Below are 25,022 nucleotides of genomic sequence, written 5' to 3'. Positions count from 1 at the left end.
GAGATTTTACTCAAATTTTGACTGCTCAAATAAGGAATACTCAAACTAAAGTTTGGGGTTTTTTTCTCTCGAGAAATCGAAGCCAGACAAGAAAAAGCCAGAATTGGAGGGGAGTGACGATACGAGAAACCCATGTCCATGGTGCCTCGACGACCAATGAAAGAATTCGTCAATGATAACCATATTTATACAACAACTGAATTTGCTTGTGTGTATACAAGTTCACATTCTAGAATTTGTCTTGAAAAATAACTGGATTCCGGCTTACTCTATATTTCAGGCATACTCAAGGATTTAAGGACATGGGATTCAATAAAAAAAAAATTATAGAATTTTGCAAAACTATATATAAATGTTTCCTATACGAAAATTTGTGGTAAATATGGGTTTCTTTAGCAATATTAAAACATTTACGAATATTTGTACAAATTTCTATAACATTTTTTGGGTTATCCTATGTCCCTTTAAAATAATATACCATTAACTAGACTTTTATATTTTAAAAAAATGTTTTTAAGCAACAGATCTCATCAAACGTTGTCTTTATGCCGTTCAATAAGGTGTAAAATAACAGGAAACATGGACCTGACCGTTTCTGAAAATGGAGCACTTTTCTAATGAGAATGTACCTGGTCAATAGGCATTCTTGTAGGTATTGCAGCAATGTTGCATGTAGTAAAACGCTTGAGTGAAATATCCCTTTCATGAAATCTTAAGACAAATTGATTTGGGGTTTACACCGCAACATATCCATGGGAAATTTTTGCTGTCACCACGTGACCTCGACGTTGGGTCATATCTGTACCCGGACTTATTCTGTGTGCTGGTTTCCCGATAACGGTTCAGACCGAAAAAGAAATATCAGTTATTTCAATAACTTTACAACATGTCACAGGTAAGACCAGTGTGAATTATTTGTGTAGAATTGTTTGATTATCTGTAATTTCGAAACAAATTACACTGATAAAGTATTGGAATGATGCTATGTATTTGATTAAACCAGTTTCATTCTTAAAATCTTATATAAAGCGATAACCTTAAGTATTTAGGATTGTAGTTTCTAAATTTTCTGTTGAAAACAAAATTAGCATTTGTTCTCAACTTTGAACATTTAATGCCTTAATTATTGATTAGTAAAATTCGGGGAGAAAACTATTAAAAGAATTAGATATGGTAAATTGTTTCATGCAAAATACGGTCAAAGATTTATTCGCATTTTTTTAAAAGATAAAAAGGTTTTAGTTAAGGGTGCCGTGGACGAGTTCTTATTGAGGTTGTCTTTTGTTTTCTTGGACACTGATGAATTTCATTCGTGCCTTGACCTGGCGACCATTATCTCTGCGGCCCGTCAAACCCCAGTCCTGGAGTGTTTAACAAACACTGAATACGCAATAAGCTCTTGTCTGGGATTGATACACAAGTACACACAAAATAAAACCTCTATCATTCCTTCTTTTACATAAAAAAAACACAGGAGATTATTTTTCGATTTGTTAAAGATAGTAAATTTCTATTCAACATTAATCATATTTATGCGGTAGAATTGTGTCAAATGAGTTGTAAATTTTGAAGTGTTAGAGTATATAAAGCTGTCGTTTTATCTTGTAAGAAATAAATCTGATATTGCATCCACTTTTATTAATTTACACGGAATATTGCAGGTTACATGTAATATAACTGTTTAAGCGTGCAAGAACTTTAATATGTACAATGTAATATACAAATGATTTCTATTTTTCCGCCGTAAAATGGCTGAAATATTGCCTAAACGGCGTAAAACCGTAATCAGTCCTATATGTTTTGAAAGTTCGGTTTCTTTTTCGCCTTAAAATTTTCGTCATGAAATGAAAGGCATAACATTCTGACATTTCGGATCTTGTTTTTCTTTTATGTTTCTCTTAACAAAACATTTTACAAGTGTCAATATTGCATAAAACATTGACCATTGTCATCGCACTTATATATTTACAAATTAGATTAAATTTGTATATTGTTCCTATTTCATGTCCGAAAATAAAAGTTTTAATAAAAATACAAAAAGTTGCTTGCTACCGGTTTTTGTGCCTCATTGACTTCTGAATTGTGATAATAAAAATGATACTAGCAATAATGATAATAATACTAATATACTGCAGTGTGTAGCGAGTTGTTGTGCTAGGAAGAACTGTGAAGGTAAGTATGGAAGCGACTATCCAACATAATTTATTACAATGATCCTTGGTTGTGTTCACTTTCCTCCTGGTTGGCACTAAATGAATTGACTTATAGAACTTGACCTAATACCACACATTCATTCACATAAATTTTGGAACCACTCGCGGGTTGGGCATGCGGCGTGTTTCTCTTGTCAATGGAATGCATTTTGTCACCCGACATAACAATGTCAGAATTACCTTATCAGAGAGACGTTGGGCAATCATCACTAGTGGAAATTTACGCAAAACTTTCCACCTGTTTTCCCACTGGTACACCTACAGTTATGAATGAAACCTGTCCACGATGGCTGAGAATCTAGATTTATGGATGCCATTTTTAAGGACATAGGATACCCCTTAGAATTTGTTACAGAATTTTGTACAACTATTTGTAAATGTTTAATATTGTTAAAAACTCATATTTACAACGAAATTTTCCTATCTAACCTCCTCTATTTTTAAATTATTCACAAGTTTGAAAATTTTATAAGATTTTTGTAAGAAAATTCAACGAAAGAACATTACGCAATACTTGAAATTCATCCTATTTATTGGCACATTTGAAGTATTGGTGCCCGGTTTACATTGACGTTTGATCAAATAATAGAAAATCTCACGTAAACACAGCAAAATCTAATGTCTCCAAAATTGCTTGGGTTTCCTCTGACCTTAAACACATCTGTAGTAGACTAACATGGTAAAATCGCGAATATGAAAAATCAGTTTTGTATGATTATAACATTACAAGTAAACACGGTCCCTGTATTTTATTATTATAACATTACAAATAAACACGGTCCCTGTATTTTATTATTATAACATTACAAGTTAACATTGTCTCTGTATTTAATTATTATAACATTACAAGTAAACATGGCCTCTGTATTTTACTATTATAACATTACAAGTTAACATGGTCCCTGTATTTAACTATTATAACATTACAAGTTAACATGGTCCCTATATTATATTATTATAACATTACAAGTTAACATGGTCTCTGTATTTAACTATTATAACATTACAAGTTAACATGGTCCCTATATTATATTATTATAACATTACAAGTTAACATGGTCTCTGTATTTAACTATTATAACATTACAAGTTAACATGGTCCCTATATTATATTATTATAACATTACAAGTTAACATGGTCTCTGTATTTAACTATTATAACATTACAAGTAAACATTGTCCCTGTATTTTATTATTATAACATTAGAAGTAAACACGGTCCCTGTATTTTATTATTATAACATTACAAGTTAACATGGTCCCTGTATTATATTATTATAACATTACAAGTTAACATGGTCTCTGTATTTAACTATTATAACATTACAAGTTAACATGGTCCCTGTATTTTATTATTATAACATTACAAGTTAACATGGTCTCTGTATTTAACTATTATAACATTACAAGTTAACACGGTCCCTGTATTTTATTATTATAACATTACAAGTTAACATGGTCTCTGTATTTAATTATTATAACATTACAAGTTAACACGGTCTCTGTATTTTACTATTATAACATTACAAGTTAACATGGCCCCTGTATTTTATTATTATAACATTAGAAGTAAACACGGTCCCTGTATTTTATTATTATAACATTACAAGTTAACATGGTCTCTGTATTTAACTATTATAACATTACAAGTTAACATGGTCCCTATATTATATTATTATAACATTACAAGTTAACATGGTCTCTGTATTTAACTATTATAACATTAGAAGTAAACACGGTCCCTGTATTTTATTATTATAACATTACAAGTTAACATGGTCCCTGTATTATATTATTATAACATTACAAGTTAACATGGTCTCTGTATTTAACTATTATAACATTACAAGTTAACATGGTCCCTGTATTTTATTATTATAACATTACAAGTTAACATGGTCTCTGTATTTAACTATTATAACATTACAAGTTAACATGGTCTCTGTATTTTATTATTATAACATTACAAGTTAACATGGTCTCTGTATTTTATTATTATAACATTACAAGTTAACATGGTCTCTGTATTTAATTATTATAACATTACAAGTAAACATGGTCTCTGTATTTTATTATTATAACATTACAAGTTAACATGGTCTCTGTATTTTATTATTATAACATTACAAGTTAACATGGTCTCTGTATTTTATTATTATAACATTACAAGTTAACATGGTCTCTGTATTTAACTATTATAACATTACAAGTAAACACGGTCCCTGTATTTTATTATTATAACATTACAAGTTAACATGGTCTCTGTATTTAATTATTATAACATTACAAGTTAACACGGTCTCTGTATTTTACTATTATAACATTACAAGTTAACATGGTCTCTGTATTTTATTATTATAACATTACAAGTTAACACGGTCTCTGTATTTTACTATTATAACATTACAAGTAAACATGGTCTCTGTATTTTATTATTATAACATTACAAGTTAACATGGTCCCTGTATTTTATTATTATAACATTAGAAGTAAACACGGTCCCTGTATTTTATTATTATAACATTACAAGTTAACATGGTCCCTGTATTTTATTATTATAACATTACAAGTTAACACGGTCCCTGTATTTAACTATTATAACATTACAAGTAAACACGGTCCCTGTATTTTATTATTATAACATTACAAGTTAACATGGTCTCTGTATTTAACTATTATAACATTACAAGTTAACACGGTCCCTGTATTTTATTATTATAACATTAGAAGTAAACACGGTCCCTGTATTTTATTATTATAACATTACAAGTTAACATGGTCTCTGTATTTTACTATTATAACATTACAAGTAAACATGGTCTCTGTATTTTATTATTATAACATTACAAGTTAACATGGTCTCTGTATTTTATTATTATAACATTACAAGTTAACATGGTCCCTGTATTATATTATTATAACATTACAAGTTAACATGGTCCCTGTATTATATTATTATAACATTACAAGTTAATATGGTCTCTGTATTTAACTATTATAATATAACAAGTTAACATGGTCTCTGTATTTTAATATTATAACATTACAAGTTAACATGGCCCCTGTATTTTACTATTATAACATTACAAGTTAACATGGCCCCTGTATTTTACTATTATAACATTACAAGTTAACATGGCCCCTGTATTTAATTATTATAATATTACAAGTAAACATTGTCCCTGTATTTAATTATTATAATATTACAAGTAAACATGGTCCCTGCACTTAATGATTATAACATCATGATCAAAATTTTACAAAGGTCCCTTTATTTTATGATTATAACAATAATATAGAAGACATAACCCCTTTATTTTATGATTATAACATCAACTGTAAACATGGTTCCGCTATTTCATGATTATAACATTATTTAAATCGCCTTCATGACATTAGGATTCTGCAGAATGCATCTTAACTCAGATCGCTTTGTTTTGTCGCTTATGGTGATAATCTTCTTTAAATAATTTGGGTTAAGAGTATACACGCTTTCTGAATAAATTACTTTTATTGATTAATTAAGAGTTCAGAACTTGGCGAAAAGATCAGTTTACCCGTGCATGGGGAAGATAACAACAAACAGTGATCAATCTCATACCCGTGCATGTAATCTGTTGATTTGAAGTATGGTATATGATACTTTAAAACAAACTTACAAAGTAAATACGTTGAATTGTTTTGATTTAGCCCCTTCCATAACTGAATACTAGTATGTTATTTTTCTTTCTGCATGGTATGCATGTTGATTTTTTTTTCTTATCTTATTATTTATTATTTCTTTTTTCTTATTATATTATCATAATATAATATGTTGATTTTGTTTGGTTTTCTGTATAGTACAATATACTGGTGTTTTGGTTTCCCTACACGATACAGGGTGCTGATTTTCTCTTTTTCACAGAATGAGGTGGCCCGCGGTGCCTGGTCTAACAAGGTGGAGTTCTTCCTGTCCTGTGTGGGGTATGCCGTAGGCCTCGGTAATGTCTGGAGGTTTCCCTACCTCTGCTACAGGAATGGTGGAGGTAAGCACTACACAAACATCATACTTATAAAAACAAAGCTTAATGACTTGCAAAATATCATGGCCGATTCACAGAAACACGGAGGATGTGACTGGTCAACAGGGGATGCTTATGTCTCTGCTTTGTCCAGAGTTTAATAATTCCAATGTTATTTATTACAATTGTTTTGATTGGACAAAAATAAAGCTGAACAAGAGTTTACACATCAATAAATCCGAAAACGCGATGTATTCATACGCACCTGAAAACAAATAACGTAGTGCGGGGAAACTATTAAAATTTTTGAAATTGTTAATACAGTGAATGAATTGGAATTATAAGAATTAAACATTTTTTTTTTTTTTGAAGAATGTATCGATGTGTAAACTCCGGACATTTTACTCAGAGACTTAACATAAAAGTGCTTCGCACTTTTATTCAGTTTGTGGGTAAAATGTCCGGAGTTTACACATCGATAAATTCTTCAAAGGAATGTTTAATCCTATAGTGTTTACCCTACTCTCCAGGGGATGCTTACACCTCCTCTGTTGTAGACAAAGCTTTATTTGACTATATTTTGAAATTATTATGTGTTACTTGATGCAATTAAAAACAAATCGGTTCTATACGGCAGTCAAGACTGAACTGAACTAATTAACCTTTGTGTGGGAAGAAGTCAAAATCAAGCAACGGGTTAAAATATAAATTAATTAATTAAATGTGGATCATGTGTACTTAGTCATCCTTGGATATATTTTTTCTACTTATTACCTATACCATGGACATTTTGTGCAATTCTCTCTCTCTCTCTCTCTCTCTCTCTCTCTCTCTCTCTCTCTCTCTCGTGTATATATATATATATATATATATATATATATATATATATATATATAATATATATCTATCTATATATATATATGAAATAACTCGCAAAGCCAAAGAGGGCTATTTTATTGAACTTTTTAATCCAAGCCTTAATAGAAAATAATTATTTGAACAATTGAACTACAATTCAGCATAATACTTTTATAGAATATGTGGGAATACACCAGTTTCGAGATACGAACTCTTCTGTGTAGGAGGTGCATTTAGTGGAACTTTGAATGACTAAGTGGGACAGAGCGGACCTACAGTCAGCGAGGAAGACGATGAAATGTATTAAAAGCATCTTCTCTTTTGATATGTAAATGTGGGAAATACAAAATACTATCGATAGAAATGTTTTACTAAAGTGAAAACATAAAAACAATGTCATATTTGCAAGTAATACCGAGCGAAGCTCGGACGGGCCGAAGGCCTGTCCGCGAAGCAAGGCTCTAAAGGTAACACGTATGTAAAAGAAAAAAGTCAAAATCAGCAAAAGAAAAAGAGACAATCTCTCTATACGTTCACTGAAATTTTCGTGATCCATATGGGCGCCGCCATTTATTTTTTCATCACCTGCTTCAACAGTTATTCGTGTTAATTTTGAATGCCAATAATAGAAGACTCTGACGTGCAATTCGTAATTTAAACACTTAGTTTGTTCAAAGTGAATAGTATAATTATCATTGTAATAGGTTTTAGCAAATAATTACATATAAAACCGTAATACGACTAAATAGATGAACGAGTTCATGAGTTTCTTTAAATTAGAATATACGATAAAATTACGGTTACATTTTCACCATTTTGAATTCATTGGTTAATTTTGTTTAGTTTTATAACGGCCTTTTTCATTGCATACGAAATGTATTATTGTTGTTTATAATTGTTTGCTTTGAAAAGGGTTGAGGCTAAATGTGACGTCACAATACACAGTTTACGTCGCCTTGCGTTTTATTTCCCGCGTTCAATGAATAGGCGGATCCTGTAAAACTGTTGTCCCCATATAAACTCCTTTAATATTGAGATGTTACTGGGTTTTTAGCGCAAGGAAAATTTCATTAAAAATATATTTTTTTAAATGAATCATAACCTACCATACTTAACGGAATTATGATTACCACTTGGGACACTCCAATGACCATTACATGCTTCGCTCGGTCCAACGGTCACACCGTATACATATTATCTTAGATATGGTACTTTTGACCAACGAAATAACGTGATATGATAAGAATTCTATGTATTTAATTATTTCCTAAATACTGATAACTTACTTAGTTTGTGTATCAGTCGAATTCGGGTGATCAAACAGTGTATGAGAAACTTACTGAGTACATTCACTTACGCAGTGATGAATATTAGTCCCACTCCCGCGTGTAAACAAATTGTTTCGCGCCTCACTTATATACGAGTTATCCAAAGGGAAATAACTCGGGTTTATCTCGAAACCGGCGTATTATAGACAATACTTCTCATTACCAGCTCGTTGGAGTTATCGCGCTTTGATGACTCTTGTGCGTCATTGGTAAGAAAATGCACAAATCTCGCGAGCAAGTGCGAGATTACTGGGACATAAACGGAACGAAATGTACATAGCACCCCACCCCACCCCCCCCCCCCCTTTTTAAGAGTTAAAATACATGGTGTATTTTTAAATAAAATTACCATTAATCAAACTGCATTTTTCAAATATTCTAACACTATCTTATTAAAGATGTTACATGTTTTTTTAAACTCCACCACACCTATTTTAAATATTCCAAACGACGATCTTCTCTGGACATCCAAGTCCATCAATATTTTGTAATTTTCAAATTAGCTTAGATGCAGTTTGGAAACGCATTAGGTGTGTTAATTAGTGTTATAAACGTCTTTAAAAAATGCAGTTTGGCATATACATGTATATAACTTGTTCTAAAATATGGAGATTGACGGGGGTGGTGGGGGGGGGGTGGGGGGGGGGGGGTGGTGGTACGTGTACGATTACAAAGTCCATGCCATATGAACCTGTCCTAATTGTATGATAAAATAGAATATCTTCATAGTCTGACAGAATAACTTTAAAAACATTGAGCACATTAATTACAAGAAAATTTCTTGTGTTGGATGTGCATATAGGTTTTTCCCTTTACAGTTCTTCTTGAGATTGATGCTTTATATCGCACGGTCAGATTTGGCAAATTTAGTAGTTTCTCTCTCTCACATAGTTTAATAAGTTCGTCTGTTTTCTTGTAAGAATAATCAATTCCTAAATTTGACTTTAGAATTTTAATCAGTGTTGTGGTTTGCAGTCGGTTATAATATGTATTCAATACCATAATTCATATTACTATGCCTAAGTAATGTATTTACATTATGTTGTCCCGGTAGCACGACTTTACGCGCCTTTAATTTGAAGAGTTCCACTAATGGAAATGATAAGTATTACCAAACGCTACCGGTTAACGTTATTATGACGTCATAAAGGACTCGTTTAATTGACGTCATAACAAAGACGTTGCTAAACAATTTTTTGTATATTTGAACTGCCCGATGAACCATGTAGACATGGAGAAAGCGCTAGCAGTAAATGATTGTTTTTTTATGGAATATGTCATTCTGATTTTCGGTATTTATTTACAACTGTGCCGAATCAACTTCTAATATATATATATATATATATATATATATATATATTACGAAAAATTATCAGATAAATAAAATATAAATTAGGGAAATAGGAAAAACTTGATTGCTGATGATGGTGTTGTTATAATGTAAAGTAAACCACGAATACGAAGTGTACAACAGACAGGACAGCACAGGGTAATAAATAGGGGAAGTTGATCCACATTTATTCTGGTGAAGCCATTGGATCTGTTGATTCATGCCATTGGGGTGGAAAACTTCAGTCTATGCCTCCAGAATTCTTCCTTCTTCTTCCTCTCTGCATCGGTCCAGTTAGTGTTATGATCAATACTATCTACTGCATGTGATATCTTCCTATTCGTCTCCTGCGAGATTAGAATGTTGGGCAAAAGGTTCTTTGACCCTTTTGATTTAATGGTAGACCGGTGCTTATTGATCCTTCTACGTGGGTCCTCAGTTTCACCCACGTATTGTTTGTCACAGGCCTTGCAGTTTATGAGGTACACGCTGTTGTCCGTGCGACACGATGTGTCCACAAGAATTCGGTGGGATCGTCCGGTGACAAAATTCTTAATACTGCCTGTGCTCGCTCAAGGTTTTTGCACATCAAACATCTGCCATCAAAACAAATTTTAAATCCCCCACTGGTCAAATGATTTTCCAATTTGGTTGACACCACCATGCCTTTAAGATTTCTGGGTCATCTGAAGGCAACCATATGGAGCTCTTTGAAGACATCGGCCATTTTGGGGTTCGTGTAAAGAATGGGAATACGTCTTCAAAACGTTGATAAGGTCTTTCAGGACTGGATGGCACTTTGTTACCATTGGAACTCTGTCAATAGCTGTTTGCACTTTTGGGGCTTTTTAGCCTCTCTTGCAGAGTAGGTTTTGCAGATGGGTGCTCTGTTCATGATAAAGTGCAGGAGTGGAGCAGATGCGACGGTATCTGGTGGCTAAACCTTTAGGTACTCCTTTGATGGTATGGGGAGGACGGTAGCTTGATGACATGAGATATGAATTTTAGACTGTGGATTTGGTGTGGAGACTACACTCAACATTTCCGTCAATAATCTAAGACGTGGTGTCTAGAAAGATGTTACTCGATGTGAAAATGCATAGGCTAGTCCGATGAAGTTGTAGAGGTCCACTCAACTTTTTACCCATTTCACCTCAATGTTGTTAATAAATTGCAACCAACTGAGAGGTTTTATTGCTGCCTGCAAGTCTTCCCATGAAAATATTAGCATACGAAGGAGCTATGTTGATGTCCATAGCAGTGCCACTTACTTGTAAATAACGTTCGCCGTTGAACATGAAGTTATTTAACATGTTACTGGAGCTTGACGAATGGTTCAATATAAGGTCTGTGAATGGACAACATATCGCAAACTTCCTACAATCTTCAATGCCCTCCTGGTGTGGAATGTTGGTGTGTAGGGAGGTGACGTCCATCGTCACCAATAATGTCTGGTCGGGGAGGTTTTATTAATGTAATCGGTGGTGTCTTTGAGATATGGCGGCAAATCTTCTACATGAGACGGAGGGCGGAGACATAAATTGATGAATGCCGGAATTCTCTCCGTGGGATGTCTGATGGCACTTACGATGGGTCGACCAGACATGCCTTCTTTGTGGATTTTTGGAGGAAATAGAACTGCCTTGGTAAGCAGTCAACAGGACAGAGTGTCATACATGTAGTGTTCTACTTCCCCATTTTCGTCCATTTTGCCGAGAGTTTCAGTTATTTCTTTGTCGGGTCTGAATTCAGCTTTTTGTAAAACCACTCATCAGTTGTCTTCAGCTATATACGATTATTTATCTAGAACAACTACCATAGACTCTTTGTCTACTTTCTTTACGATAATGTCCTCGCGGGATGGAAGGACAGCTCTTCTCTCCTTGTTGTGGTTGCATGTAACGTACATCTGTATTGTCGCTGAGATAGTAGATCTTCGATATCGGACTGCGTCATTACGGTTCTGCTTCACACCTCCAGGTCCGAAATATTTATAATGACCCTCATCTAAACGAGATTATGAACAGCTAAATTATACTGATTAGGTGATTTGACTTCATCCCGCGAAACAGCTAATTAGTTCAATTCAGTCTTGACTCTCCGCAACAGACGTTTTTATTGCTCCGTGTTACACATGATGATTTCAAAATGTAGACGTTCTGAGATTTTTCTCAGTCTTTGTAGTTTAGTTTTAGTGTGTTAGTTTGTCTTTGTTTCTATTGTATTTTTTTTTCCAGGTAGATAAAAAGTTATGGAAATTATGATAAATGTCTCACCTTCTTAGCTAATACTAATATGCTGCTTGCTAATTACATCTGATAATTCTGTTTTGCTTTTCTTGCAGGTGCCTTCCTTATTCCCTATATCATCTCACTCGCCTTGGTGGGACTTCCTGCTTTTTTCATGGAACTGGCCTTCGGACAATTCGCCTCCCTTGGCCCAATAACGATATGGAGAGCGTGTCCCTTGTTTAAAGGTACTGCTTTGTATATACTTAATTGGAAGACGAGTTACTATCATATCTTAATAGTTAGATCACAAGCACGTAATTTTCATAATTTTACATATATTTCGTTTGTATGCGTTCTACAGGGATTGGTTTTGCCTCCATTATTATTTCTGCCTTGGTGGCCATCAGTTATAACGTGGTCATTGCGTATGCTATGTACTTCCTGCTTGTGTCCCTCGTCAACATGGACAGTAACGTTCCCTGGGCCACATGTGGCAATAAGTGGAACACCATGTACTGCAGGACAGAGACCCTCAAGGTCACTTCAAATATGAACGAATCCGAGAAAATCAACATCACCCTGGGTCAGTATACAAGCAGCAGCACGTATTTCAGCACATATTACTTTATACAGCTTTACATTCTCGGTTATTTTCACGGTTTCTTGTTCAGATGTTTTCACATAGTTTTTAATGCGTGGTATTTATGCCATTCTATATATATGATATGGCTAGGTTATATTTCAATGCAGTTTTATTTTCACGAGTTTGGCCTACAGTTAAAATACAGCACTGCATTGCAATGAAGAAAAGAACCACCCTCAAGCTAAGACCAATGTAGTCTCGATGTAATAACAATGTATAAAGTATTTAACAGTGTCTCTAAAAGGAATTCATCTGTGTATATTTCAGTAGAGGAAATTATTTGTTTGTTATTTTTCACACATGTAGAGTCGTCAACCGCAATATATAGCCGAAGTGCCAAAGAATTTTACCAATGTATGGCGCTCAGACCGTGTCTTTATCATGCGAAAACTTACCGTGGTCTGTACTTCTAACGCTGAACACTTAGTGAAGGAACTGTCACTACCTATATACCGGAATGTTAAATGAACGCGGTGCTGGAATCGAGAACTCAACCCTGGATTCTCGGTGGTGAAGCGAGCATCTGAACACTGGGCTACCGCGAATGTTGATAAGGGGAAACACAAATGTTCAACACGTGCATACAGCTTGTAATTGTTCAGTCTGTTGTACCAGTATTCCTTCCGGTTAGTACTATCTCTCACTGTTTAATTCAGGAACAATGAATAAGACTTGTGTCGAGAAAGAGCTGACCAGCTGGGGGATGGAATGGGACGACCTTACATACAACATCACTTCTACCAACCTGACGGCCTGCAGTTTCACGGATAAAATCCGAACACCGAGTGACGAATACTTCAGGTGGGATTCTCTTGAAATTCCCTCGCTAGGGGATGATGGACTTGTTTCAGTTGACATGGTGAAATATATGAGTAAATTTTAAGAATAATCAATGTTTTTGCCACATTTGCTATTTATTTCAGTGGAGAGTTACTTCATCCCGTGCATACGTCCACCGAACAGTTCATCGAATGGAAGAGCAGGTCATGATGAGCATCAGGAAATAAATTCTTTTTTGTCTTTGTTTCTAGTAATTTTGTCCTCGGTTTGGACCAGGCAGATGGGATCGGTGGGATCGGAGACTTAAGTCCCAAGCTTGTGGCTGTTCTGCTGTTTGCATGGCTCGTTATTTTCTTCTCGTTGAAGAAAGGTGTAAAATCTTCGGGAAAGGTTGGTTAGGATTTCTCTACATCCGGTGTTCTCTACATCCGGTGCACAATATCATACTGAGCACATCAAGTAATCCACATGTCAATTTTACGACGTTTTACGTAAAACATGATTACAATGTAATGATATGCCAACAGATTTATATAGGTTTCCAGGGAACTTCGTTCGAGGACAAAATGTGCTGTGCCGTGGTACTAGAATATGTTGTACTCGGATAGCGGGATTGATGGGGTGCTTTTGGTGGCAATATTAATAAATACTTGTTCTTAGTTTCAGATATGCTGCATTCATCCCCCTTTTCTCTTGTAGATTCCGTTATATATAGCAATGAAGGAGATTTCCTCGTTTTTAATTTGGTTTTTTTACTCAACACCCACTACAGGTATCTAATTAGTGTCACCTTAACTTTGCTTACCTTTACAGGTGATCTACTTCACGGCAACTTTTCCTTACATAGTCCTGATCATTCTTCTTGTCCGGGGGGTGACATTAGAGGGGTACCAAAAGGGACTGGAGTTTTACTTGATTCCAAAGTTTGACAAGTTAACAGATCCCAGGGTAAATGATATACAATACATCGTATACAGACTTGGCTTCTTCATGCAATTAATATCATACTTCAGAGCAGCACGTTTGAATAGTGTTCATAATTATTTTTTTTTAAATGAAAAGTCTTTCCTCTCATGCCCAAGAGGTTAATATCTTACGCATGCCCACATCACTGCAGGTATATATGCATTTCTGCTTTGATTGCCGATTGTGAAAGAGGACATATCCCCCCGTTACTTATATCTGATCCGTTGACCTTTACTTATAGGTGTGGACCGATGCCGCCTCTCAGATTTTTTACTCGCTTGGCCCAGCCTTCGGAAGTCTAATCACTATGTCTAGTTACAACCCATTCAACAACAACTGCTATCGGTAAAACACGTATCTCTAACAGCCAGAACCAGCATTACAGTTAACGAAATAAGAATTTTATTTTTCTGTTTAATTTTCCTGTTTTCATTAATTGAACAATTCAGTGGATATTTCGAAGCCTTCATTTACATAGTGTGGAAATAAAATCACTGGTTATTATTACACTAATACCTACTGGTCACGTTACTATGTGTAGTGGTAACCATTCTAAAATACCGGTATGTGCACTTTCTAATCCTACATATGCCGGCTCGATATCTTAATTATCGAAATTCACTGTATACCATTTTCATTACAGCGACTCCATTCTGGTAGCAATCATTAACTGTGGGACTAGTGTTTTTGCCGGTCTCGCCATTTTCTCTGTCCTTGGGTTCATGTCGGAGGTCACCAACAGACCGGTTCAGGAAGTGGCGGCTGATGGTAAGTATTTATAGATCTAAATCGTCAATTAGTTCTTAGCGGAAAGTATTTATTTATGTGCTGTTTACGTCCTTTTCGAGGATATTTCATCCTTATCTATCAGTGACGTCATCAGTGGTCGTTAGACTGCCAAAAATCGATTAAAACATAATTAATATACAAAATTAACATAGAATTGGAAGTCTTGGGAGTGGGTTACTTTCATAACCAATAACGGTATGAGAAATCAGTCTCCGAACAGAAATTAGTCGTGCCAAAAGGCTGACAATAGACTCACTGCCGCTATACCCATTCGATGATTGTGCTGATCTGTCAGTTTATGTAATATTTGGGGATATTGGGGAGGGTGCAATTAAGAAATGTTAGGATTATGTATGAAATAGATAACCCACTAAAGCATATGAATTTCTCTAGTATCAGATTATCATGTCTTCACCATTACAGGGCCCGGTCTGGTATTCATCGCGTACCCTGAGGCCATAGCCAGGATGCCCTACCCGCCCATCTGGGCCTTCCTCTTCTTCTTCATGTTGATACTGTTAGGACTCTCCAGTATGGTAAATATGACAGCACCAATCATAATTCATTTTCATACCGTCTCCCGATACAATTCCCGTCCAGTACCCGGTATAATTCCATTTAATACTCGGTATAATTTCATTCAATACTCGGTATAATCCCATTCAATACATGGTACAATTCCAATCATTATTCAATAAAATTTCGCCCAATATTTGGCTCTATAAAATTCCGTCCATTACTCGGTATAATCCTGTCCATTAATCGGTATGACTCTGTCAATTACTAGGTATAATCCTGTCCATTACTCGGTATAATCCTGTCCATTACTCGGTATAATTCTGTCCATTACTCGGTATAATTCTGTCGATTACTTAGTTTAATTCCGTCCATTACTCGGTATAATCCTGTCCATTACTCGGTATAATCCTGTCCATTACTCGGTATAATTCTGTCCATTATTCGTTATAATTCTGTCCATTACTTAGTTTAATTCTGTCCATTACTTAATTTAATTCTGTCCATTACTCGGTATAATCCTGTCCATTACTTAATTTAATTCTGTCCATTACTCGGTATAATTCTGTCCATTACTCGGTATAATCCTGTCGATTGCTCGGTATAATTCTGTCCATTACTCGGTATAATCCTGTCGATTGCTCGGTATAATCCTGTCCATTACTCGTTATAATTCTGTCCATTACTCGGTATAATCCTGTCCATTACTCGGTATAATTCTGTCCATTACTCGGTATAATTCTGTCCATTACTCGGTATAATTCTGTCCATTACTCGATGTAATTCTGTCGGTTGTTCGGTATAGTTCATCTACGCTTGCTACTTTCAGTTTGCCATGGTGGAAGCCATAATCTCGGCCCTAGCAGACGAATATCCCAGATATCTCCGCAAACACAAAAGCATCCTCACATTCGTCGTCTGTCTCGTTCTATTCGTCGCAGGACTAGCTCTAGTTACACAGGTAAATCAGCCTATACAAAAACGGTTTGTCGCTATATGGAAAATAATGCCAAGACTGACCAGCAAAGCACTATAGAGAGCCATGCAAAAAGTATTCCAAACACTATATACATGTACAAATAATTTTATAAAATTGACCGAATACTTTCTGCATGTCCCTACACCAAGAAACCAAATCTGAAACGTTTCCTTTTTTCTATAACTCTTTTTGCTGAATGATCTAAAGTTACGCTTTATAACTCCTTTTGCTGAATGATCTCTAAAGTTACGCTTTAGAACTCTTTTTGCTGAATGATCTCCGATTTTCAAACAGGGTGGAATCTACGTTTTGACTTTGATGGACGCTTATTCCGGAAGTTATTCCCTGTTGTTCGTCTGTTTTTGTGAACTAATCGCCATATCATGGGTTTATGGTAAGTTCTCCTATTGTCCTAATTACAGGATCTCTGAGGTTTTGGTCTCTGGGCTTTCTGTTTCAACACAAAAGACTTAATTCTGGACACCGTCTGTTACATGTATCTGATTCCGTAGGTTGGCGCAGGTTTTCAGAAGACATTGAGTTGATGCTGGGTTTCAAGCCTAATTATTACTGGATCGGAACTTGGACTGTCCTTGCTCCAGTTTTTATAGTGGTGAGTGTCTAAACTTTCTGTGACATCAAAGGTCTTATCGCATAAATTTTGTGTACCACCTTTCACGGGGAGTCTGAAATAATCAAACTAAACAGTGTTCTCTTTCTCACATGATGCTTATCTTGAACTAGTAGAGAAAATATAATTTTGCTAACATTAGCTTTCGTTTTACGGTTAACAGGCCATCTTGATAGCGAGTGCAGTTCGATTCTCCCCTTCACATTACGAGGATCATACGTTTGAACAGTGGGCCCAGAACTGTGGATGGGGACTGGTAGCCCTGCCCCTCTTCTTCCTGTTCGCCACGGCAGCAATACAGCTTATCCGATATCGGGTACGAAGCCACGTGACCAATTCAAAACTCGTGTCCAACCACTTGTTTTAGCACCATGAAATTATTGAGAATAACTTAGGATTTACAAAATGACTCATATCTCTTTTCATGGATATATTTTGTTTTGTATATAGGGTTTTAAAAATGCAACAAGACCCGAACATAACTGGGGCCCCGCACTGGAGGAAAACAAAACCGGGAAATACGGTCACGATAATATGGTCTTCGAGGCCGAGGGCGAAAAAGACGGTATAAAAATGGAGACCGGGATAGAAGTGAAGAAAAATGGCGTCAGTCACGACTCCATTACAGTCCACTTCTAAAAGCAACAAGTTTATATTTATTGAACAACAATAACTGTGAAGAATAAGATAATGCATATGGAATTGTTTTCGTAATAACATTTATTATGAAAATTTCATTTATTGTGTTGCGAAAACTTTAAAATATGTGTATGTTGTCATTGTTACATTTGTTATAATGATATTAAATATTCTCAAAAATGTTATTGCATTGTAATGTTACAATATGAAAACACCATGGCTGGATAACACATGAGTAAACTGCTCCTCAATAAACGCCTCATCTACCCTTTAATTTAAACGATTTCCCCCTAAATTTTGGTTTTTACTTTAAATGATCAAAATCTACAGTCTAATATGTTTAAAAGTTTTTACAAAAAAATAAGGTTATATGTCGTGCTAGAAGCTTATTATAGAGAGTTTATTATTTGTTTTGAAAACAAACATTTGGGTGCGTTATTGTTTAAGTTTATTATGTATAATTATCACATTTCAAGAATACTTTAGTACGAAAAGCCGGATAGGCTAATTTTTTGAAAAGTGGAAAAAAATCTAACTCGTTATAACGAGTTAATTATCTCGTTATAACGAGTTAGTTATGTCGTAATAACGAGTTAATCATCTCGTTATAACGAGTCAATCATCTCGTTATAACGACTTAATTATCTCGTTATAACGAGTTAGTATCTCGTTATAACGAATTATTATCTCGTTATAACGAGTTAATCATCTCGTTATAACGAGTTAATTATCTCGTTATAACGAGTTAATTATCTCGTTATAACGAGTTAATTATCTCGTTATAACGAGTTAATTATCTCGTTATAACGAGTTGGTTATCTCGTTATAACGACTTGATTATCTCGTTATAACTAGTTAGTATCTCGTTATAACGAGTTGATTTTCTTTATATAACGAGTTAGTTATCTCGTTTTAACGAATTGATTATCTCGTTATAACGAGATAATTAACTCGTTATACAGTACCCGCAACGTTATTCTTGACATTCCTATCGTGTTCTATCGTGCGTGTATCCTATCGTATCGTGCGTGTATCCTATCGTATCGTGTTTTGCGTTTATCAGGTTTTCCGTTTTCTATCGTGTTTTGCGTTTATCAGGTCTATCGTGTATCGTGTTTTGCGTATATCAGGTTTTCCGTTTATCGTGAAAATCGTTTATCGTGCAACTTCGGAAACTATCGGGCTTACACTTTCAATGTAATGATAAAGTACGATGTAATCCGAAAGCTTTATTCGTTTTGTCTAAAAATTTATTTTTCGGAATCATTGAAAACAATGGCGGCTCGATTAAAGACAGGGCGTTTAACGGAAAACATTAAATTAGCTATTATTAGGTACAAGAACAGCAACTTGTCTGTTGAGAAAATAAGACAGAGAGTAAAACTTTATCATAATGTCACTGTAAGTCGTCAGGGCATCTATGATTTCCTAAAGCGATGGCAATTACGTAGAGGCTCATCGAGGAAACCCAGGACAGTGAACCCGACAGCAGTAAAACTGAAACCCCTGCATCTAAAGTTTATGAACAGCTGGTTGTCCAGAAACAATGAAATGACTACACAAGTGCTGCAGAGGAAGCTCTTTGAAGTGTTTGGTGTACGAGTTTCGTGCAGCCTAATTCGAAAGCGGCGGAAGGATCTTGGTTGGAAGGCCGTTATTTCCAAGACTTGCCAGCTCATCAGCCACAAAAACAAACTGGTACTTGATACATTTAACCTATTGTATTGTACGTTTTAGCTTTCTTGAATTCTTTATAATGTAGAGTTATTGATTTTATATATTCATCTATATCAGGTGCGGCTTCAGTGGTGCCTCAAAGCTCTGACGGACAGAGAAAAATTTAGAAATGTTGTGTTTGTGGACGAGAGTACGGTGGAGATGTCAGCAAACGGCAGACTTTTCTTTCACCAGGATGCATCAAAAATCCTAAAGAAGTGTGCTAGGAAGCCAAAGCCAAAACATTCATACAAGGTAATAAATTGATGTAATTGTCTAAATGAATGATAAAATAAGACTTTTACCTATTTTCCGTTTTCCTTTCAGAAATGTGTTATTATACATGGTAATTAAAGTACCAACAATATGAAAACATATTGGTTGGAGGTTGATCTTTTTACTACTGAGAAATAATAACAAACTTTTCAAATAACAGGTGCATGTTTGGGCTGGCATCTCATATAGAGGACGAACCAGCATATGTATATTTAATGGAGTGATGGACTCGGTTATCTACCAAGGAATCCTGGAATACAACTTCCTACTTTTTGTTGGAAAGAGATTCCCTGATGGATATCGGTTATATCAGGTATAAATCTAATTCTTAAAAATGTTTTGTTTGACAGCTACTGCATATATATACATTTAAGGAGGTACTCTACATTGTTACAATGGCTGACTTCCTCCTAAAACATGGATGAAAATATAAATATAAGCGATATTTGTCTCGCCTAGCTGAGTAGCTCAGTAGGTTACCACGTCTGCTGCTGAACTGTAGATTGTGTGTTCGATTCCAGCAAGGTTTTAAATTTTTCTCAGATTGCGTTCTACTTCAACTGCATTTCTTGACTAAATTAAATTTGAAAGTTTACAATTTCAAAATAGTGCTGTACATATCCTCCACTTTACATTCATTTCAAATTTCTCTGGTGTACATGTAGCACACCTCCTTAAATTGTAACAGGCCGTATCTGTCACATAGGTACACAATGTATCAGTTAAAAGTATCAATAGCACCAAGGGCTAATTCTAAAATAATACTACTGTTGTGCATTACGAATTTACTTTATTAAAATGTATTTAAATACAGCTAATTAGTAATTACAACTACAGTTTTCAATTACCCTATCCCTGATTAACAAAATCATTTATGGGTGTTCAGAAGACCTGAACAGATAACATATTCCTTTTAAATATCTATTTAGTTTCAATAGCATTTAATAGTTTTATTGGATTGTTATTCACATAAACACTATATGACAATTTGGGCTGTGCCCAGGAGTAAAGAAAATTGCTCAAATGTTGGTGGTGCTGCCTTGCCCCTAAGGCCACTTTACAGTTACAATAGCTAGTTTGAGATCCTTATCATTGCTATTTTGTAAATCATTTTATAGGATAATGACAGCAAACATACATCTAAATCTACCAGAGAGTGGATGGCAGATAATGGTATGGGCGACAAAATAATGAAAACCCCTGCCTCTTCACCTGACCTAAATCCAATTGAAAATGTGTGGGCTTCCATGAAGTATTATCTACAGACTGTAGCAACACCTAGAACAAAGGATCAACTTGTCCAAGGCATCAAATGTTTCTGGGAGTCCCTCACTAAAAAACAGTGTGCTCGCTACATCGACCATATACACAAAGTCATACCCTACATTGTCTTAAATGATGGTGAAGCACCAGGATTTTAATTTTCATTATTATGTTTGCATTCATAACTGACAGCATCCAACTTGAGATTGATATGTGCAATATTCAAGTACAATATCGTATACTGGATATGTAGATTCTGTATGGATAGTAATTAAATATTTACCTTTTCTCCATTTGTAAATACATACATGTATGAGTAGATGATGCATGTGAATATATATACAATTTGTGGAGGACAGTGTATATTACTCTCTTTATATATTTAATAATTGTATGCATGTTGATATGGCTTGCACTAAAAATAAGAGAATTTCCATTGTTTGTTAATGATGTAATAATAAATGAAGCAATGACCAAGTTACTCTATTTCATTTTAATTATCATGGTATGGTAAATTTTGGGGTTGATACTGTTAAAATGTATATACCTATTCAAAATTTCCTGCATTTTTTTTTTACTAAATAAAAGTAAATTTAAAAGTTTTCAATTTCAAAATATTGTATATCCCCCCTTTTTCATCCACATCACATTTTTCTGGTGTAGCATAAAAATATTTTTTACAATAATAACCTAAAGTTCTGCCATGTTTAACAAATTTTAGTATTGTCATGTACATAACAGAGTGCTACAAAGTAACGTGCACAGAACAAAGTTCATCTCTTAGGTTGACATTTTCCCTGATGCCTCACATGGACACAACTGTGATCAACCACAACCCATTTGTATAATATAAATTCTTGAGCATGTTAATTCTGCATATGAGTGAATCCTGAAGTGTGCAAATTACAGGTAGACTGACTTAAAGGTACACCATTGAATACCATTTTTACAATTTTAAGTTAAATTCTCAAATTATTGAAGATTACTGTTTTATAAATATGGCGGATTTAAGTCCGTTTGTTTGGATGAATTTTTTTAGAGCACTAAGCTGCTTATGAGTTACATTCATCTACACAGTGCTGTTATGCTTCTGTGCATCCAAATGTTGAATACATATGTAAAACATAAAAATATCTTAATTCAATTCTACTTCATTTTAATATGACGAACAAGAGTTAAATACTATCACTATTTAAGTTATTTATATAAACCTGCAAGTCTACTTTCATACAAAATTATTAATAACTTCTCTTAAACTAAAAAAAGGCTACACATATTGAAAATATAGAGTGAAGGTCATATTTTTCCAAAATAAAGCATTTTATACAACATACACGAATTCAATAATGTCATATTTACCCAGTGTCCTGCATGTCAGTTAGTCACGGTAACATTTAAAATTATGCATTAGCATTCAAGAACTCAGAAATAAGGCACAAGTTTGATTTTCAAAAAGTACGTGTCGGCTATTCATGGACCATATTTTTACTTTAACGTCCAAGAGATCGGATTCCATTGTTTATGCTGTTTACGGCTTTGGTGAATTCCTTATAGTTTGTCCCACAGGCAACCATGTAGGCATGTTTAAGACATTTTTTCCTACGTGGAGATAGTGGTTTTCTTCCTTTCCTTCCAAAGAAATTTCTTCCAATCAATTCATCATCTCTATAAAGTTTCCTGGTTAAAATCCACATGAAATTGCCATCAGAACAGGAACTGGTTTTCACATCTGTGATTATATCCCGTCTAATTCTGAACTCGAAATCACCTGGAATTATGTCAGAGATGTCTTTTATTTCTTTCAAAGTCTTTGTAGGGCTCCATTCCACCTCTATGACCTTCTCTTCTTTTGATAACTGTTTGGTGTTGAGCCTATGAGTGACATCCATGAATGGTAATGCCACACCATATTCCATTTCACCATTAGGCTCAACATCTTTCTTGAGCACAAAATTCTCAGCGTCCTCCTCAAACAGAATTCTCTTGGCAGGCGGAGATGGACTGGCTGGCGATGGCTGTCGTGATAATCTTGAGGTGAGGGAACTACTTTGGAGAGCAAAAAAGTATGTTGGTGACTTGGCAATGTGCTCCTCATCTCTCGGGATTGGTTCCCTTGTCAGTATTGGGGAGGCAACAGTTTCACAATGTGCAGGAAGTACTGCCTCCTCCACTGGAACTATTGTTACAGATGCACAACCTGGCTGAGGTGTTGAGGTGTTATCTGTTACCCATCGAACAATGTCACTTATATTGCTACATTTTAGGGAATTCTCCAACCCTCCATGAAGAATTCCAAGTATCTCATCCAATTTCCTATGGACTGCAGCAAGATCTGGATTAGGAGAGTCAGTCTGCACAGAAGAACTTAAACACTCTACAGTGTCGGTCTGAGTCGATACTTCTCTGCTTTCCTTCTTTCCATTTTGCTTTGAAATGAGATCAACGATCTCCTGTTCATCTTCGATCACAATAACTTGTTCTGTTTGAGAAGATGAGCAAATCTTTCCCTCCGAAAAATGTTTCATTTGGAGTTCTACAACTTCAGCCTCATCTGTAGAAAGATCCCTGAAGTAGCAAGGATCCCGTTGTGGGCTGGCATCTGGTGAATGACCTGCAGCAGATCCTTCAAACAAGATGGAGATTTTTCTACCCTTGGAACCCTAAAATAAAGTTGACCATAGTCAATACTTGCGATTTGATCATAATACCTGTACTTATTGAATAAATTTGAAGATAAACTAGAGATTGTTTTTATGAAAAACAAATGTCTCCGCAGCTCCCCAAATTGGAAGTGTTCCATATAAAACTTCCCCTTAATGCACTGCATGGTAAGGAAGAGAAAGCATGAGCAGGAACATAGACATGAACGATAAGCCACATAGGAGAAGTGTTCACATAGGAGAAGTGTTCACAAACTATTTTATATCTTTCAGACTTCAGATCCACTATTAACTTTAAGGATAACGATTGGATCCCCCTATTCCTACAATATGCACATCTACAAATGGCAATGAAGCATTGTACAAAGTTTTCAGTCTATCCGATAAGCCATATAGGAGGAAAAGCATTCACACGATTTTGTAATGAATTATATAATTATCTGGAGAAAAAGTTGAAAATGTAAAAAGTTTACAGATGGACAACAGGCGATCAGTAAAGAAATGTAATGGAAATAAACACTGACCTTTTTGCACTTGATATACGAAAATATGCATATCAAATTGAAAGTTTATGGCAATGATGCCAACAAGTTTTGATCAGAAAAGCTAATAATGAAAAGCACAGTTGTACTCCATCAGAATTACCTTAACTTAATCATGTTAATGATACTGATTTGGCTAGAAATTACCTTAAGGTCTCTCCTAACATTTCTTTCTTCTTGGTCTCTCCTAATATTTCTTTCTTCTTGGTCTCTCCTAATATTTCTTTCTTCTTGGTCTCTCCTAATATTCCTTTCTTCTTGGTCATTACTTTCTTCATTCTGTAATCAATGTAAATATACCAATCACTCTAAATTGTCTGATTAAATAACAAGAGACCTAAGGGTCACATCGCTCACCTGCATCACCTTGACTCATATTTAAAGATTTTCCCTAAATGATCATGCACCCCCCCCCCCTCCCCCACAAAGTTTCTGAATCTGCCTGTGATTTACATGTATATATTCTTTGACCTAAAGCATACTACAGAAAAATTCGGAACTCATACAATTTTCAATTCTGAGGGAAATAATTCTGCTGAAAATTTCAGACGGAAAGAAACCAAAGATACCAAAGTCATTCTTGGTATTAATTAGCTTCCAGTCAAAAAATTAGCTATACTGGTTTTAAGATTAGTTTTTTAAAAACTTACATTCTCTTGAG

The 25,022-nt window shown here is 34.9% G+C and overlaps 1 protein-coding gene across 3 annotated transcripts; it reads left to right on the top strand.

Annotated features, from left to right (window-relative positions):
* The first annotated feature begins 689 nt into the window (after positions 1 to 689).
* Positions 690 to 18,089, top strand: LOC125680697 (sodium-dependent proline transporter-like). Of its 3 annotated transcripts, none has more exons than XM_048920417.2 (15): positions 690 to 895; positions 6,118 to 6,238; positions 12,075 to 12,206; positions 12,323 to 12,544; positions 13,261 to 13,405; positions 13,636 to 13,774; positions 14,198 to 14,332; positions 14,592 to 14,695; positions 14,994 to 15,118; positions 15,563 to 15,675; positions 16,485 to 16,616; positions 16,929 to 17,028; positions 17,147 to 17,247; positions 17,429 to 17,581; positions 17,716 to 18,089. In XM_048920417.2, exons 1-15 carry the CDS (start codon positions 887 to 889, stop codon positions 17,902 to 17,904), a joined length of 1,920 nt encoding a protein of 639 aa, XP_048776374.2. In that variant the 5' UTR covers positions 690 to 886; the 3' UTR covers positions 17,905 to 18,089. The 3 variants fall into 3 exon arrangements, with proteins under 3 accessions (XP_048776374.2, XP_048776373.2, XP_048776375.2); XM_048920418.2 differs by lacking the exon at positions 690 to 895 and adding an exon at positions 7,250 to 7,372 and having other exon boundaries at positions 6,128 to 6,238; XM_048920416.2 differs by lacking the exon at positions 690 to 895 and having other exon boundaries at positions 5,417 to 6,238.
* The last annotated feature ends 6,933 nt before the right edge of the window (positions 18,090 to 25,022 follow it).

This window comes from Ostrea edulis, chromosome 2, assembly GCF_947568905.1.
Source record: "Ostrea edulis chromosome 2, xbOstEdul1.1, whole genome shotgun sequence".
Lineage (NCBI taxonomy): Eukaryota > Metazoa > Mollusca > Bivalvia > Ostreida > Ostreidae > Ostrea > Ostrea edulis.
The sequence above is the reverse complement of the archived record's forward strand: the minus strand, read 5'-3'. Positions and strand labels throughout refer to the sequence as shown.

Excerpts from the sequence above, each read along its gene's own strand:
- LOC125680697 (XM_048920416.2), top strand. The coding sequence starts at position 6,025 with ATGTTGATTTTGTTTGGTTTTCTGTATAGTACAATATACTGGTGTTTT. Across the intron at positions 12,545-13,260 it reads GAAAATCAACATCACCCTGG|GAACAATGAATAAGACTTGT; the intron begins GTCAGTATACAA and ends TGTTTAATTCAG. Across the intron at positions 17,029-17,146 it reads CGCCATATCATGGGTTTATG|GTTGGCGCAGGTTTTCAGAA; the intron begins GTAAGTTCTCCT and ends CTGATTCCGTAG.